The 17,673-nt window shown below is 39.0% G+C and overlaps 2 protein-coding genes across 3 annotated transcripts; both read left to right on the forward strand.

The window, feature by feature from the left end:
• The first annotated feature begins 293 nt into the window (after positions 1 to 293).
• On the forward strand, positions 294 to 10,011 carry klhl12 (kelch-like family member 12). Of its 2 annotated transcripts, none has more exons than XM_077223335.1 (12): positions 294 to 485; positions 1,467 to 1,705; positions 3,090 to 3,243; positions 5,376 to 5,593; positions 6,657 to 6,806; positions 6,971 to 7,085; positions 7,233 to 7,378; positions 7,514 to 7,709; positions 8,080 to 8,238; positions 8,440 to 8,538; positions 8,770 to 8,956; positions 9,076 to 10,011. In XM_077223335.1, the coding sequence occupies exons 2-12, from the start codon at positions 1,523 to 1,525 to the stop codon at positions 9,200 to 9,202; spliced, it is 1,734 nt and encodes a 577-aa protein (XP_077079450.1). In that variant the 5' UTR covers positions 294 to 485; positions 1,467 to 1,522; the 3' UTR covers positions 9,203 to 10,011. The 2 variants fall into 2 exon arrangements, with proteins under 2 accessions (XP_077079450.1, XP_077079449.1); XM_077223334.1 differs by having other exon boundaries at positions 7,272 to 7,378.
• A 635-nt stretch (positions 10,012 to 10,646) lies between these two features.
• On the forward strand, positions 10,647 to 15,649 carry tuba5 (tubulin alpha 5). The gene is made up of 5 exons (XM_077223336.1): positions 10,647 to 11,353; positions 13,100 to 13,322; positions 13,548 to 13,696; positions 14,286 to 14,966; positions 15,047 to 15,649. Exons 1-5 carry the CDS (start codon positions 11,351 to 11,353, stop codon positions 15,338 to 15,340), a joined length of 1,350 nt encoding a protein of 449 aa, XP_077079451.1. The 5' UTR covers positions 10,647 to 11,350; the 3' UTR covers positions 15,341 to 15,649.
• The last annotated feature ends 2,024 nt before the right edge of the window (positions 15,650 to 17,673 follow it).

The raw sequence follows: 17,673 nt of genomic DNA on the forward strand, positions 1-17,673 counted from the left end.
ACCACTGTAATTTAAGCCCAACTTGAACTACAAATCCCCATTTGCCATCATATAGCAAAATATTCTGTTTGTCAAATATTTTGACTACTTTTCATTTAAAATGATTATATAGAGAGATCTGTTCAGTTTGTAGTATAAACTGCAATGTATAACGTTTTATCATAAAATTATGTGTTATCAAATGAAGTCAGAATGTGTATTGATTTGAGATCTTTGAGATGGCATTAGATTTTTACGAAACGCGCGAACACAATTACAGTGCGTAGAGCAGCTGAAAGCGCATGCGCGCTGGTGACGTCGCAGTGTTTTGCTGGGGATGCGCGCACACGTGAGCGCTGTTCTTCTCATTGCTGGAGTAAAATTGATTCAATTCACACCTGCGAGGGTCTCCCTGTTAGGGGTGCCAGCAGATGTCAAAGTAGACCGCCGTGTGCTGTCATCCAGTCCTGTTCCGTTTCTGTTCTGCTGTGGATCAGCTGTACGCTGTGAGTTCACATAAAGATGTTTATGTGTGGGTTAGCATCCGTTACTAGTTAGCCTTAGCATGTAGCCTCATATCACCTCTGTGAAACTTAAACTCTCACCTGATTTACACCAACACTTTCAGTTGAAGTTTTACGACGAAAATATTAAATACGAAGAAAAGATTCCTGTTTTCCGTCTGTTGTAACACAGGCGTAATGCCCCTCAGTCTACAGCTAGACTGTAAAATATTTCATTGTTTATATATTTACATGGTTGTATCGTTATGTTTCAGAATGTCCCTTTATTTCTAAGATGCTGCTGAAAAGATTAATGTATCCTGAAGGATGCGTAGTGAGCCGTTTCATCGAGACGCTGTTTCTTGAGACAGATATTTTTGGTTAATCCTTTTTAAATTTAACTTTCTCAACAAATGTCAAAATACATCTGCCTATTTTTAAGATAATGCTGCCTTGCTTGACGTGCTATCGGAATCATCGTAAATACTAGTTTCCTTGTTAAAAAATTTGACATGAACGCCCACTCAAGTCAAAATTTGAATGCGACGAGCTCGTAATCACGACTTCAGAAGTGGGAAGTAGGAATTTTCCGATAGCACGTGAAGGCAGCATCATGCACAGATACAAAAATTGATACAAATGGTCTGATCTTGAAGTGATAGGCCAAACCAATAATTATAATTCTGTCATCATTTACTCACCCTCATATCTTTCCAAACCCCTATGTCTTTCCAAACGCCCTTCTATTTATCTTGAAATAAGATGTTTTGAAGAATGTTGTTAATCAAACAGTTTTGGTTCCCATTGACTTTAGTCCACACAATGAAAGTTATTTGGAACCAAAACTGTTTGCTTACCAATATTCTTCAAAATATCTTCCTTTATGTGCCACAGAAGAAAGTAAGTAAAACAAGTTTGGATTATGTGTGTATTTGGGATCAGCTGTGTTGTTTTAGAGTGGTCACTGATTGGTGTGTCCTGCAGAAATCACCATCCTGCAGTGCCTGAGGCTTTGTCACTCCACCCCACCCCCCGTCGTCATGGCGCCCAAGGACATCATGACCAATTCACATGCCAAGTCCATTTTGAATGCCATGAACGCCCTAAGAAAGAGTAACACGCTGTGTGACATCACTCTGAGGGTGGAGGGCACAGATTTCCCGGCTCACCGCATTGTGTTGGCAGCTTGCAGTGATTATTTCTGTGCCATGTTCACCAGTGAGGTAACAAACACCCTCTATATTCACACTCATCACTCACGTTACAGAAATCATTGTGGTCTTAACTGGAGCTGTCTGTTTGTTGTATTAAAATACACTCCATTGGGGTCCTCACATTGTAGTTAGCAGAAATGCTTAAAAATTTCCTGTCCTCTCTACTAATCCATATCAATAAAATTGGCACAAAAAAAATCACTTTGGTGCAATTCTGCTCCTTCACATTAGGAGGGGCAGGCGGTCTCTTAATATTCTCAGATATGTTGAAGCTGGTTCAGTGTTACAAGAGTGAACACAACACATACATTCAAGCTGGATGCAAACTGATTGATGATAATCTTGTAGCATAATATAGGGATATATAATATAAAGATAATAGTACTAGAGGTCTGTAATAGAGTGCTGCAGTAATGATGTTTTTTGTAGGCCAGCCTGGAAGTTAGCGTCACCCTGGGTCCCTCAACAAAAACCTGTTAAGGTTTTTTCATTGGCTGTTGATTTATTGCAGAACTTAAGCTCCAAAAAAAAATTTATGATTCTTACATATTTTGTTCATCATCTTCACTAATGAACATTGCATTTATGAATTTTGAAACCTAAATACAATCATCAGAAGTCAAAAGCTAAACGTAGGCTATAAACGAACTACACCAAAGTCTCATAGCTTTAACGTCACCACCATTAGGCTTCCAACAACTATTTCAGTCTTAATTAAGAAAAAACAAATCCCTGAAAGTTTGAGTTAAAATAGTTTGTAAGGGCACAAATTTAAACACACTGAGGCTGTAAAAGTGGACTAGTGAGTAGATGAGGTTACCTGTTTGGCTGACTATAGCCTCTGTAGTCCCATTCCACCACTTGTTAGCAACCACCTTTTTTAAAACACGTTAAAGTCAAGTTTAAAGTAGTAGAATAAAATGTGAAAATATTTTGAGCTTGTGTTCAAAAAACCCATTGATTTCAGGACAATGGAACGGGAAATGCAAAAATACTAACTCGTTTCCGTTTATTGCCTACAAAAATGCGCCATCCTTGAAGCACTCTATAATGATAATATTACAGCTGTGGTGATAGGGTAGAAATATTATACATTTGCTGTGCTTATCACTAGTTTTTTTTTCGGTCATTTGTTCCCGCTGTAGCTTTTATTTTGTACTCACAATCTGAAATGCTGGTTCCGGAAAGCTGGGTAATTTCTTATTGGTCAGTTTTTTGCCAAGAAAAGGGAAGAAAAACGTGTGACAGCTTTTACCCCAAGTATGAATAAATCCATAAGCTTGCATCATGTTTAATCTACAGTTTAAATTGTGTTTTGATTTAAATGTGGATGTAAAAAGAAAAATCTGTTTTTTTTATTTTTATATCAGTCTATTTTCTTGTTACTCCATAGCTTGCTGAAAAAGGGAAGTCCTTTGTGGACATTCAGGGCCTCACAGCGTCCACCATGGAGATCCTGCTGGATTTTGTTTACACAGAGACGGTGCTGGTTACTGTAGAAAACGTTCAAGAGCTGCTGCCCGCTGCCTGTCTCCTGCAGCTTAAAGGTACAAACGCACAAACCAGCCCAGCTCACATTGCTGTTTCTTTGTGATTGGATTCTAACATTAACAAACCCATTTTAGATTTGAGAGTTGATTACATGTACAACATTTATCTATTTGTACATGTGCTTAAAATGAAAAACAAGATCAGCCCATCTGAATAAAACACATTATAATCACTTTTTAATCTGGTACGTACGTATATGATTTTACATGTGATATGTGAAAAAACTAAAAATAATTCTGCATGATTTGATTTGTTTTTCTGTTATGAGGTAATGAACATCGCATGCTTGCGGAGATCTGAGCATGATAAGGATTCACTGAGACTCTTAATTATGAAGGAGACAAACACAAGTACAAACCTGCTTGAAATCAGGGACCAGAGACCTGCTATTAATGCTTTGCTGCTGAAAATAGAGATTAGAGAAGAATTTTATTGATCTCTAAGAAGTTTTTTTATTCAATCTGTGTCTGTCTTTGCTGTCTCCTCAAAAGAAAAACAAAGGACATATGGCAATTTTTACCAAACATTAACAGATGTATCTTAAAGGTGCAGTAAGCAATTTTTGAAAAACGCTGGTGAAAGTGGATCGGACCGAATACCAAAACACACTTGTAGCCAATCAGGAGTAAGGGCCGTATATTCTCATGATGGAGGAGGAGACAGACATTAACTGCATCTCACTGCACAGACATTAGCAGAACGACTATAGACAGAGTGAGATGGCAGGGAAAGCACAAAAGAGAGAGATGGCAGAGAATATACAAAAGAGGATGATAAGGAGTCACTGGGCCAGGGGAATATAACTTGGGTTACAATCAGGCAAGAGGTAGGACCCGCATTAACATCGGAGAAGCTTTCCAGCGCTGGAGAGACCTTAAGGAGCGGGAAGGCTTGAAAGCGGACGCCGAGGTTGCTTTATTTCTTCTCGATACGGGAGTAAACGTTGGTTTTGCTGTGTTTCACAGAACTAAGATATGCTGTCTATTGCTAGAATATACTCGTGTGTGTCATCTTTGCTTGTTTGTTCATTTGCATTATTATTATTATAAGCCTGGTACGTCTAAACCTCCTCCACCGTCCATTTCAAGCATCGTGTAAAGTGTGTCCGAAAAGTAAGATAACACTCCTAATATATGTTTTTTCTTTTGGTTCCCATTTTACTGATCGCTATAACCCCTTGATCTTGTCACCTTTGTAATATATTAGTTATTTAGACTATCGTGTTTGTTTTTTGGGATGGAAGGAATGACTTTGCCATTGAAGGAGTAGAGAAGCTAAATAACAATTAGTAATTCGACCTGAATTATAATGGTAACACAAATTGCTTTCACTTATTGATGACAACATACCCCCGGGAGGCAGGCCTCTGTTGCATGGCGTGTATGTGAATGTGTGGGCGGAGGCATCAAGATAGGGGTGTGATCCTTTTGGGTAGGGGCGTGTTTGTTTTCGTGATTTCAAATATCAACAGCGTCCACCAGAAAGCGCTTACTGCACTTTTAAGAGAATACACACCAATCAGCAGTTACGTTTAGCTGGTTTTAAACTTGACAGTAGTGCTCAAGAAATATTTATTCTTATTTTCAATGATTGAAAACAATTGTGCAACGTTTCTGAGAAAGGTTGTGACAAAAAAACGGCCTGTGACAAAACCTAAAAGCTTTTGAAGGTTGAGCTCTTTGTCCTGATATTGAAACGTTAATGTTTGGCACAAACAAAATGTAGCTTGACACTCAGGTAACACCTGCTCCTGACACTCCCTGCTGTCAAAAATGATGGTGGCAGCATTAGACTTCTGTGTTACTTTGAGCAGAAGGAATTGGAAATCGCCATCAAGAGCAGTATAACTAGCCAGATCCCTCAGGCAATCTGCATTCGAGACGAAAAAACGTTTCCCTGCACACCAATTGCCAATAACAAGAAATGAATGTTCTTGAATCATCAAAGCAGGTTTGTCTTCAACAAATTAAACTGAAGCCATAATATGTGTGCGGGGAAAAAAATCTTGAGTTTGCCTCTTTATATCTGCTTGATGTATTTATTAAATTTGCCTGTTGAGTAGATGTTATTCTGCTGTATTTAATCCACAAATAAACCAGTCTGATGTTAGTGTATGTGTTCTTTACAGGTGTGAAAAGGGCCTGCTGTGATTTTCTTAATAGTCAGTTGGATCCATCAAACTGCCTGGGAATCAGAGACTTTGCAGAAACGCACAACTGTCTTGACTTGATGCAGGCTGCTGAACTGTTCTCACAAAAGCATTTTGCTGAGGTGGTGCAACAGGAAGAGTTTATGCTGCTCAGTCAGAGTGAAGTGGAAAAACTCATCAAGTGTGATGAGATCCAGGTGAGATTGTCTGCTCTCTTTCACTCTGAATGAGTCCCTGCCTTCAAGCGCACCTGGGAAACTTGTACCTTTGACTTATTGCGACAGTGCCACACATTCAAGTCAGAAACATAACATGGAAGTAGTCTAAACGAAACAAATTAATTATATTGTGAACAGGAAACACAAATGACTACATCTGAATGATCACTTCTATAACTTGTTTATACATGGTATCTAAATGTGTTACATTAAGCAAAACGTGAAAGTTGACTGATTAGCTTTACACTTGTTGTCTATCAGCTGTTCCATACATCACCCCTTTAAAATTATTAAAATCCAGCCTGTAAAATTAAACTTGCAAAATCATTCTTTACCATTCACTAAAGAGCTGATTTCCGCTCACTTATATCTATATATTAGAGATATATTATATTGTTATCTTGTGGATCATCTAGAATTTTGAGTTCATCTTGTAAATATGACTTTGCTTGGTCATTTATGTGCTTGAAAGTTGTAATTACAATATTTCTGACTCCAATTGAAGGGCGTGAAAACTAAGCAGAGTTTTATTTTTACAGTTGATTATTCAGTTTCTGTTGTTTAATAAACCTAATGTAGGCCAGCCTGAAACCCTAAACCCCGTGGTTTACACTGATGTTAAAATAACACTTCTTATGCTACAGTAAGACACTGCTGTTAATTTTCAGAAGTTGTAGCGATGTTTTGTTGTCTCAAAAAGAAACACGGAAGTTATATTATTTTAAATCTATTTTTAAGATAATTTATTTTACACACTTTAAGCATTATCGTATCGCATATCGAATATTGAATTATATAATGAGTTATCGCATTTTTCTTCAATATCGTGCAGCCCTAATGCACACACGGACTCCCAACACGTACCTTTGTGTTGTTAAATTCTTTTCTCTCACCACGCTCCATAAATTTTGATGGTGTAATTACAACGTTTGGACTTAAATTTATAGCATCGTGTAGAAGTCACAGATCTAAACCATGAAAATTAGAAGCAACAAATAAAGTTTGTGTCTTAACAAATCTGAATGTTACTGTACATGTGTAGGTTGACTCAGAGGAGCCTGTATTCGAGGCAGTTCTGAACTGGGTGAAGCACAACAGAAAAGAAAGAGAGCCGTACCTGTCTGATCTACTGGAGTATGTGCGCATGCCGCTGCTAACCCCACGATACATTACTGATGTCATTGACATAGAGGTTAGCTTCTGCCATATACATGCTACCTATATATATGTAAAGGATGCTGCAGTTACAAAGATCTTAATGTTCATGGGGTCAATGTCACCACCTGTGTTTTTTGTTTTGTGTGCGTTACTGCATGATATCTGTACATTTGTATTGAGTGTTTGTATCTGTTTCAGCCGTTGATACGCTGCAGTCTGCCATGTCGAGATTTGGTGGACGAAGCAAAGAAGTTTCACCTCCGGCCAGAGTTACGCAGCGAGATGCAGAGTCCTCGAACCCAAGCGAGACTCGGTCTGATGCCTCTGTGTGTTTTCAGTATTTAGGCCTGAAATCCTTCAGTCTTAATTAATCCTCTAAATATATTATTCATTATGTCATTTCACTCTTTCGCTGAATCAGTTTGGCATGCCTTAACATGTTTGTGATTTTCTTGCGAAGCCTCGTACAACTACTTTCTGACAGTGGAATGGGTTTTAGGTGCCAAAGAGGTTCTGTTGGTAATCGGAGGATTTGGCAGCCAGCAATCACCCATAGATGTTGTTGAGAAGTATGATCCCAAGACCCGAGAGTGGAGCTTTCTTCCTGTGAGTTATGTTTTACATTGATAAAACATTTCCCCAGTGTCAGTGGACAAAACAGCCACTGAAGCAAACATCATGTCTGTTTAGCGGAGGAAGGACCGATAAGAGATTTCTCTCAAAACATCTTTTATGTTCCAGAACATTGCAAGGAAGCGACGTTACGTTGCCACTGTTGCCCTGAACGATCGCGTTTATGTCATCGGTGGGTATGACGGGCGATCGCGGTTGAGTTCGGTTGAGTGCTTGGACTACACTGCAGATGAAGATGGAGTCTGGTACTCTGTCGCCACAATGAATGTACGCAGAGGCCTTGCAGGAGCTACAACCCTCGGAGGTACCTATTCTGTATAGGGAAATGATGCTTGTTCTTACACATTCGTAGAGTTCTAGTGGTTTCTTTTGGATTCTGGGTCAAGGTGGGTTGCATTTATGAAGGTTTACAGTTACATGAGCATTGAATGAAGCAGTACAGTTCACATAAGACTGAAACAAAATCTGACAACCAAACAAGTTCAGTGAGTTTGAATTATGTGGGTTCTGTGGATGTAGAGCAGGATGATTCACTTTTCTTAGGCTACATCGCCTGAAGCGCTTTTCTTTTGCAAGTCGGTTGAGCAAACCAGCATTATGTCGATCTGAAAGTTTTTTTTTTTTTTTTTTTTTAGAACTAGTCAGTTAAGACTGATGTTTTTTTTCCTTCACAGATATGATCTATGTTGCGGGTGGATTCGATGGTAGTCGACGTCACACCAGCATGGAGCGTTATGACCCCAATATTGACCAGTGGAGCATGCTGGGAGATATGCAGACTGCCAGAGAGGGAGCAGGACTTGTTGTAGCCAGCGGCCTCATTTACTGTTTAGGTAGCGTTTTATTAGTTTTGAAGGTAAATGAATATGACTGGACGTCTGGACATTTCTTGTAGTTTTCTTGTGCTGAGAAATCAGGAATATGGTTGCTCCTAACTAGCATCGAGAATGGCTGGAACTCAAAAGGCTTGGCACAGACATTGAAAGAAATGCAGATTTTCAGACTTGGTAAACATTGTGTTGTTGTGGCTTCAGGGGGTTATGATGGTCTGAACATCCTGAATTCTGTAGAGCGGTATGACCCTCACACGGGACACTGGACCAGCGTCACTCCCATGGCCAACAAACGCTCCGGTACACTCGCAGTCTCCTTTTTACACATTATATATATTTTTTTATATTCTACAACAGGTCCTAAACATATTTGTGAATAGAATAATTTCTATATAGTGCATGTGGCATATACTACTGTTCAAATGTTTTTTTTCTTGCGCATTTTTTGCCCTCAAATTACAATAACAATAATCAGCAAACCCCCACTGAAACTACTGCTATATACTGTGATTGCTTTTATTTATGTTTCAGGGGCTGGTGTGGCTTTGCTGAACGATCACATATATGTTGTCGGAGGGTTTGATGGCACAGCCCACCTGTCTTCCGTAGAAGTGTACAACATCCGCACAGACTATTGGACCACTGTGGCCAATATGAGCACGCCACGCTGCTACGTAGGAGCCACAGTCCTGAGGGGCCGTCTCTATGCCATTGCTGGGTATGATGTCAATATATTACATTGAACCTTTACCAAATGTGTTTGTACTGTTGTTACTACCAGAAAATACATGTATGACTTAAACATTTGCTTTGATATTGCGTCTGTTCTTTCTGCAGATATGATGGGAACTCGCTACTCAGCAGCATTGAATGTTACGACCCTGTGATTGACAGCTGGGAAGTGGTGACTTCAATGGCAACACAACGCTGTGATGCAGGAGTTTGTGTGCTTAGAGAAAAATGAGAAGAGAAACTTTTCTGACATAGAGGTGCTTTATAATGACTTCTGGACGCTGGAATCTGTGCTCCACTGCTCAGTGCCAGCCTTTTTATGACTCTTTCCTCTTTTTGGATTTACATTTTTTGCCATCTGAGTTCTCAGTCCTTGTTTTCTTTTAATAAGGGAGAAAAACACTAACTTTATGATGCAGTGAACATGTGTTTTTCAAATTTTTTGTTCTCTTCATGCAGAACTCTGTGATCTTTGATTACTTGTGAGATTCACTGAGTCGAGTCCTTTAAAGTGCAATATAATATTACTACTGGTGTCAAAATGTCTCAGAAGAGACAAGTATGTGTATGCCTTACTGCTCAAATGACTGAATCCTTCCTAAAGGAGAGAATATTGTAAGATTCATCAGGATGCAACAGCAGAGGTGCTTTGCGTAATCTGTTTGGATCCTGTCTGTAACGTCCGTTATGACATTGTCATCTTCATCTCTGGTTGCTGGGGCTCTTCTCATTGACTCGACCCTTTATCAATGTGCCTGATGCACCAGGGATTTTTCTGTCATATACAGAACCATCAGCGAGAAATCATAAAGCCAGTGTGCTGATGTTTTAAGTGTGAATCTGAATGCATGGGTGAATTTAGCTGTGCTCTCTCTCAGTGAACAGTCTTGTTAAATACTGAAAACTGACCCATTAATATGAATGAAGGGTGACGTGCATGGTGGATGTTTTGCAGTATATCATTGATGTGGTATGCTGTTTTAATAGTTTGATTCCACGATAAAGACAATAAAGGAAAAGTCTGTTTATTATGTAACAAAACTTAAGCCCTAAAGAACGTTTTACATCATTAGCTTATTTGTAAGATAGTTTTAAAATAGAATATGCTAGAAATCAATCTCAAGTTACAGTGGTCCACGCTTGCTGAATATTGCCGTGGTAGCTGCACTCCCTCTGCCAAAATGACAAAAATATTTAAATTACTGTCTGGGAACAACATGGAAGTAGCCATGAAAAAGAATTATACCGAACAATAAACCCAAATAACTACATATGAATTCAAAATTATTAAAAATATAAATTTATCACATATTTACACATGGTATTAAAATGGTTAAAACCCTTGAAAGCTGAGGGATTAACTTCGAACAACACTTTTTTAAGGCTTGGTTTCAGCTCACTTATCTGTATATTTTGAAAGATCAATGTTTCAGATCGACATGCTTCTTTCCAACATCGCAGCTCGTGTATCATCTAGAATTCCGAGTTCCCCACTTGTAAATAAAACTGTTCAGACATTCATGTGCTCAGAAGAACTCTAATTGTGATATATCTGTCTCCACTTGAAGGCCACATACTTGTTAGTTACAGGTGGCATTTGGAGGAGGGATGTGCTGATTCTAGAGATTTGATTGGACAAAATTCTGTATAGTGCCTGATGTGTCATTAATGTTTTAGGCCTTTATCCCTATGAGCAAGACTATTAACTTTAAACATGTTTATGTGATAAAAGTTGGTTAGCTTTCATGAGTACGCTAGAATACATCAGAGCTGATACGCATGGACTAAACGACACAGAACCTTAATTTTGTTTTAAAAACGAAACCTTGTAAAAAAAAAGTATTTTAAAGCTTTGTTTTACTCATCAGTGCTTTCTCGATGCTTTCAGTTTCCCTGTTACTCTGTTTAATAACGTTAAAGAACTTATGTGAAGAAAAGCTTTCGGAACATAGGCTACCTGATGCACCTCAGAGGACATTTGAACTTTCCAAGGAAACCTCCACTTCTCGTGAAGACGAAAAACTATGAATAATTCAGCTTATTTATAAGTCTAACTATTTCGCTCTCGAGAACGGTTAGAAAGGTTGGAACGTTTTTAAATCTAAAATGAGTGTTTAGTTACACCAATCATATGGCGAGGAGGATGTTGATGCTGCTACTGGCCAATCACGAGCGGCAGCGGGGGGTGTGAGCCCGCACGCGGGTATATAGACTGAACCGCGGACCTTTTGCCCCAGATTGCTGTGTTGGCGAAGACACGTAACGCGTCTGGTCTGCACTCAACGGAGCTCAAAACAGACTTTTGGTGATTTTCCCACCGAAAGACATTAACCTTTTTAAAAAAAAAAAACGTTCGTGTATCCACGAAGACTAAGTCAAAATGGTAAGTGAGACTCTAGTCACTAAAATATTAATACTTTACAGCTTTAACAATAAAAAGTCAAACGTGGTCTTCACAATTATTTTTTAACTTGCGTTTTATTAAACCGACTTTTTCTTCCTAGTCGCGTGGCTCTCTGTGAAGCATGTTATAGGAGCAGTTCACTTAAATGTGAAAATTCTATCGTTCGCTCTAATGGGTGACTTTCGCTCTTCCGTGGAACACAAAACGAGATTTTGGGCAGATTGAAATGACGTTAACGTTACTGCATTCACTTTTAAAAAGATGTGACAACCAGTTTGGAGTAACATGAGGGTGACTTCATTTGAGTGAACTAACGTTACGTTAACGTTATCCCTTTATGACATTGACGATTCAAAAGTTACTTTTGTCACATTATCAACTAATGTTAACTTTATAAAACGATTAAGTGCGTCGTTTCTCTTCCGTGTTTTCACTTTGACGTGAAATACTCCTCAATGCAGGAAACGTGACTATGTATGCGACCTTTGAAAATGAATGTAATCTTTTCCGATCGGAATGTATGATTAAACCGTATATGTAACTCCTTGCCTGCGCATGAGGAATTCCTCGAATCCAACTGCGGAGGCCCTTCACGCGCGCGGTCTGGTGGGAGCGCGAGGCTGGGGGATGGGAGTCTGCTGACTTTTTTCCCTCCCAACTTTTACAGCCTTTTAACCCTAAAGCTATTGTTGGAGTGATCCTCCTTTTAAAATGCTGTTACTTGTTTGTGTCCTTGCTTTGATGTTTGGTGCATAATTTATACTTCCTCTATTTTGCAATAGTTCAGGTTACTGGCTCCTTCCTGTCGACCATTTTAAATAAAGCGCGAGAGATCGGAGTGCGTGCACTGTCACTTTTCTACTGTTAACCGGTTTTTTTATAAGTTGAAAAATGGAATGTGGTTATCTTAAAGTTCTGATTTAAATATGCTTGTGACTGTGAGATACAAGAGTTTCTCATGGAAGGAAATGCACTAAGAATTCTCTTTTTTTTTACTGCAATTATTTTTTCTTCCTTCATGGAACACAAAATGAAACCTCAGTAAGATTTGACTGCTTACCTTTCAATGAATTTAGTTTATTCTCTCCATATGAATAAAGTGAATGCAGGTGACTGAAGCTATTGCTTTAGTATCTCATTTTGTGTTCCACCGAAGAAAGTCACAGGTATGCAACATTAAGGTAATGAAATTTTAAATGATTGCTTAAAGAGATTCAGCAAGTATGTTAACTGGAGATTCTTTGGTCTTCAGATCATACTAAAGGAGGAATTATGCACTCACTAAAATGCAGGAATCTGGCTCAGGTGTTCTCCAGGTTCCCTAGTTCAGTCTCACCTTCCAACCCCAGTTAGTGATTAAACCGTAATTATAGTTTCAAGTTCAGCTGCAAGAGGAAGTTAGGACTTTAATTAGTTTTGGCTTCCATAGTTTTAAGGTCAATGACATTTAATTGACTCAGATACTTCTGTAATTTTTAAGACTATAGCCTTAATTGCTTGTACTTGAAAAGCTGCCTGGCAAAAAAATTGCAGTCTTTTATGTAATGGCTTAGGACACACACCAACTTTTTATTTTATTTTTTTATACCGGTAAATCAAAACCTGATGTAACATACCTTCAACTGTGAAAGACTACCCATCATGTACTGAGGTCTCCAGGTTCACTGGCCTGGAGGCAGCTGTTGGTTGGCAGCCATTTAAAGCAATTTCTTTTTCTTTGTGTAGCGTGAGTGCATCTCCATCCATGTGGGCCAGGCCGGAGTACAGATTGGCAATGCATGCTGGGAGTTGTATTGCCTGGAGCATGGCATCCAGCCTGATGGCAATATGCCGAGTGATAAGACCATTGGTCGCGGGGATGACTCCTTCAACACCTTCTTCAGTGAGACTGGCTCTGGGAAGCATGTGCCACGAGCTGTGTTTGTGGATCTGGAGCCTTCAGTCATTGGTAAATGATTATTGTAAATAGTTCTTGAAAGGGATCAACCATCATAAAAGTTCTATCTTGTAGCAAACCAGTTTTATTACCCCTGAAATGTTGAAATGTATGTGTACTTTGGCCAACATCCAGACGGCAAATAGTTAAGCTTAAGTTGGCATGCATGATTATTTAAAAAAATATATATATATTTAAAGAGCTGGATATCAAAAAGACCTGTATCTTATGTTTCAGATGAGGTAAGGTCTGGAATCTACAAGCAACTGTTTCATCCGGAGCAGCTCATCTCTGGGAAGGAAGATGCAGCAAATAATTACGCCCGAGGCCATTACACTGTTGGCAAGGAAATTATTGATATAGTGCTGGAGCGGGTCCGCAAATTGGTATGAACTACAATTGAGAAATAAGGATGCATCAACTGAAAGATTGAATTTTCAATGTTAAAGTTATACATGTGCATTTGGGTATCTCAACATTATATCGTACCAAATGGATATTTTTTGAGATTGGCTAAAGATTACATTTAACTTTTACTCATTTAAAAGTTCTCCTTTTAAAAACACTAATTCAATAAAATGTTGGTGAGGCTATTCTGAATGTAAAAAAATGAGGAAATAGAAGAATACTAATTTAAAAAGAATTAATAATATTGGTTGATAAACCATATGGTATTGTCAGAGATCATTATGCTAAAGGGATAGATCTCCCAACAATGAAAATGGTCAGCCTCATGTTGTTCCAAACCTGTATGACTTTCTTCTGGTACTATTGACTTTCTATACTATGTTTCTATCAGACAAAATGACATTTCTGTATTTTTTGTTCCACAAAATATCATGGAAATGACATGCCAGTTTAGAAAAACATGAGGGTAAATGAGTAAACAATCCATATCCCTTTACATAAGTGTAATTTAGACAAGTATATCTGATTTACTCATTGTTTCTCTTTTTTCCCCCTCTCCTGATCTAGACCGACCAGTGCACAGGTCTCCAGGGTTTCCTGATTTTCCACAGTTTTGGTGGAGGCACTGGCTCCGGTTTCACGTCCCTCCTGATGGAGCGTCTCTCGGTCGACTACGGCAAGAAGTCCAAGCTCGAGTTTGCTATCTATCCCGCTCCTCAGGTCTCCACCGCTGTGGTTGAGCCTTATAACTCCATCCTAACCACCCACACCACCCTGGAACACTCTGACTGTGCCTTCATGGTAGATAACGAGGCAATCTATGACATCTGCCGCCGAAATCTTGACATCGAGCGCCCCAGCTACACCAACCTCAACCGTCTCATCGGTCAGATCGTGTCCTCCATCACCGCTTCACTGCGCTTTGATGGTGCCCTGAATGTCGATCTTACTGAGTTCCAGACCAATTTGGTGCCATATCCCAGAATCCACTTCCCCCTAGTCACATACTCTCCCATCATCTCTGCTGAGAAGGCTTACCATGAGCAGCTGTCCGTGTCTGAGATCACCACCGCCTGCTTTGAGCCGTCCAATCAGATGGTGAAGTGTGACCCCCGGCATGGGAAGTACATGGCCTGCTGTATGCTTTATCGTGGTGATGTCGTGCCCAAAGATGTCAATGCCGCTATTGCCAACATTAAGACCAAACGGTCCATCCAGTTTGTGGACTGGTGCCCAACTGGGTTCAAGGTGGGAGAGATGGACAAGATATTCAAGTGTACTTATTTCAAACTTCAGTCAAGTTAACAATGTGTCCTCTTTCTCCACAGGTTGGCATTAACTACCAGCCACCTACAGCGGTTCCTGGTGGAGACTTGGCCAAGGTACAAAGAGCTGTGTGCATGCTGAGCAACACCACGGCTATTGCCGAGGCCTGGGCCCGACTGGACCACAAGTTCGATTTGATGTACGCCAAGCGTGCCTTCGTACACTGGTATGTCGGTGAAGGAATGGAAGAGGGAGAGTTCTCAGAGGCCAGAGAGGATCTTGCCGCACTGGAGAAAGATTATGAGGAGGTTGGTGCAGAGTCTGTGGAGGATGAAGAGGAGGGAGAGGAGTATTAAAGACGCTTTAAGAGGCTGATCTGAGACCTACAGTTAGAAGAGAAACTAATCCTACTCCAGCACTTACAAGCAGTATTTTACCTCTCAAATGGCAAGCTTCCTTATGAAATCCCAATGATAGGGAACAATGCCCTGATGTGTGTGATATAAATGTTCTTTTGTGTCAGGTTTTGTTCTTTTCTATACCTCCTATTCTGTCTGGTTTCACAAGAAATGAGTTGCCCAAGGCAGTTCTGTCTGTTAACACTGTTTTGTAAGCTGTCTTTCTCTCACAAATGCTGTAAGTGATAAAAAGCGTTTCAGAACAAATTGTCCGGTCTATTTTATTTTTGTATGTGTATTCTTTCCTTAGAGGAATTAATCCCTTAAAGGAGTAGTTCACTTTCAAATGAGAATTAGCCCATGATTTACTCCCCCCTCAAGCCATCCTAGGTGTTTATGACTTTCTTCTTTCAGACGAATACAATCGGAGTTGAATTAAAATATCATGGCTTAAGTTTTATAATGGCAGTGAAAGTAGACTGCTTCAGAAGGACTTTATTTACTCACAGGGCAGTTTGGAGTTTGTTTACAATAGATGGATATATGTTTTTGAGCTTCAATCTGTTGTTTGCAAGCCACTGCCATTATAAAACTTGGAAGAGCCAGGATATATATATTTTTTAATATAACTTTGACTTTCTTCTCTCAGAAGAATACAATCTTATACACCAAGGATGGCTTGAGGACATTTTATTCTCTCCTGCTGAAAAGTAACCCTAAAGCACTGAAATTCTTCATGATAACAATTGTAATTGCTGTTTTAGTTTAGAGACTTTAATTTGTATTTATCATACAAATAAGTTAATCTACAGGTGCGTTCTGTTAGGTGTACCCTGTTCAAATATTTTAATATATAGTGATGCTTCTCAAGACATTTGAATACATAACATTTTCTATGCTAAAACATATTTATAAAACTTTATAAATAGACCGTAGAGGCTAAATGTAAATGTAGGTAGGACTGATTCTACTGTATGTCTAACGTCCTTACGTTATTCAGCCTGAGGGTGGCGCTATAATGTTGACTGACAGACATGTAAAATAAATACATTATCGTATTTTATGTTTATGGATTGACTGGCACGCATAGAATGTTTATTTTAGTATTGTCTTAATGTAGTAATTATCACCTTATTTATTTGTTTTAGAATGTTGCAAACAAAACCAAACACAGAACTATAAAGGCTATTCACATTAGCACGTTTAAAGTTTAATGAATTTGATTCGTAGAACAGACATGCCAACTACTTACTGACCTGATGCAAACTAATTGCTGAATCGCCTTGAGTCTGAAAATAATGCGTGAAAATAAGCGGGCAGTCTGAGCACTGCAGTTCCATTTTTCACCACAGATTTACATTGAAAAAATGTGCGGCGCTATAGATCTGAGGAGGACACAGGCACCATCTGCCCACTTTCATGATACATCTCTCGACTCAGAAGTATAAATTGGGCTTCAGCCGAAGCCATGCGTTACATTTTAGATACATCCCGCTCCCTTTACGACTTAAAATAGTAGAGAAATTCTAACAATATTTGTAACAGAATGCTGAACATATAATTGATTCAGTTTACATGTAGGTGTTGGATTCGGTGGAGCTCTTACCCACCTGCCCTACTCTAAATCATAGGTCTTCCATCTGCAATACAATAATGGTTTCATCTCAACCTTTTATTTTGCGGAAAAAAAAGAATTAAATGCATTAAACAGCAATACAATATTACATTAACTTCAATCAAACCTAGAGATACAAAGTTAAATTTTAGTTGTATATTTTGTTTTATTGTCTTTTCCATATTAAAATTTAAAATGTGGATGACTATATTGAAATTGTAATAAAATGTGAGTGTACACCAATAATGATTATTTTAATAGATACGAGCATCATTGAGTATGTTATTATAGGCCAGGTTTGAGGTGCAGCACTGCTACCTTCCTATCACTGTCCTTTATAACAAAATAATAAGCTTTGTGTTACCAAGTCTCAGCCTCTGACGTGGCCTTGTAATTTGTTATATATTATTTATATATAATATTACCATAAAATAAACATTATAAAATATGCTAAATTTTACATTGAAGTGCGACACTACCAGTTACCTTTACGTCAAAACACAAAAGTAGACCACTAAAGCGATTTACTACAATGCCCCTCCTCCCCCTTGCATTGCGTCACATTCTCTATACGCAAGTCGTCCAATCAGCAGTCGCAGTGAGTCTATTTAAAGAAGAAGTCCCAGCCACTATTAGCTGTCACCTGAAGGTATCCATACGCAGAGGTAAACACTGG

The sequence above is a fragment of the Siphateles boraxobius genome, unplaced genomic scaffold, assembly GCF_051911475.1.
Source record: "Siphateles boraxobius isolate OS27281-9 unplaced genomic scaffold, OSU_SipBor_1 9, whole genome shotgun sequence".
Lineage (NCBI taxonomy): Eukaryota > Metazoa > Chordata > Actinopteri > Cypriniformes > Leuciscidae > Siphateles > Siphateles boraxobius.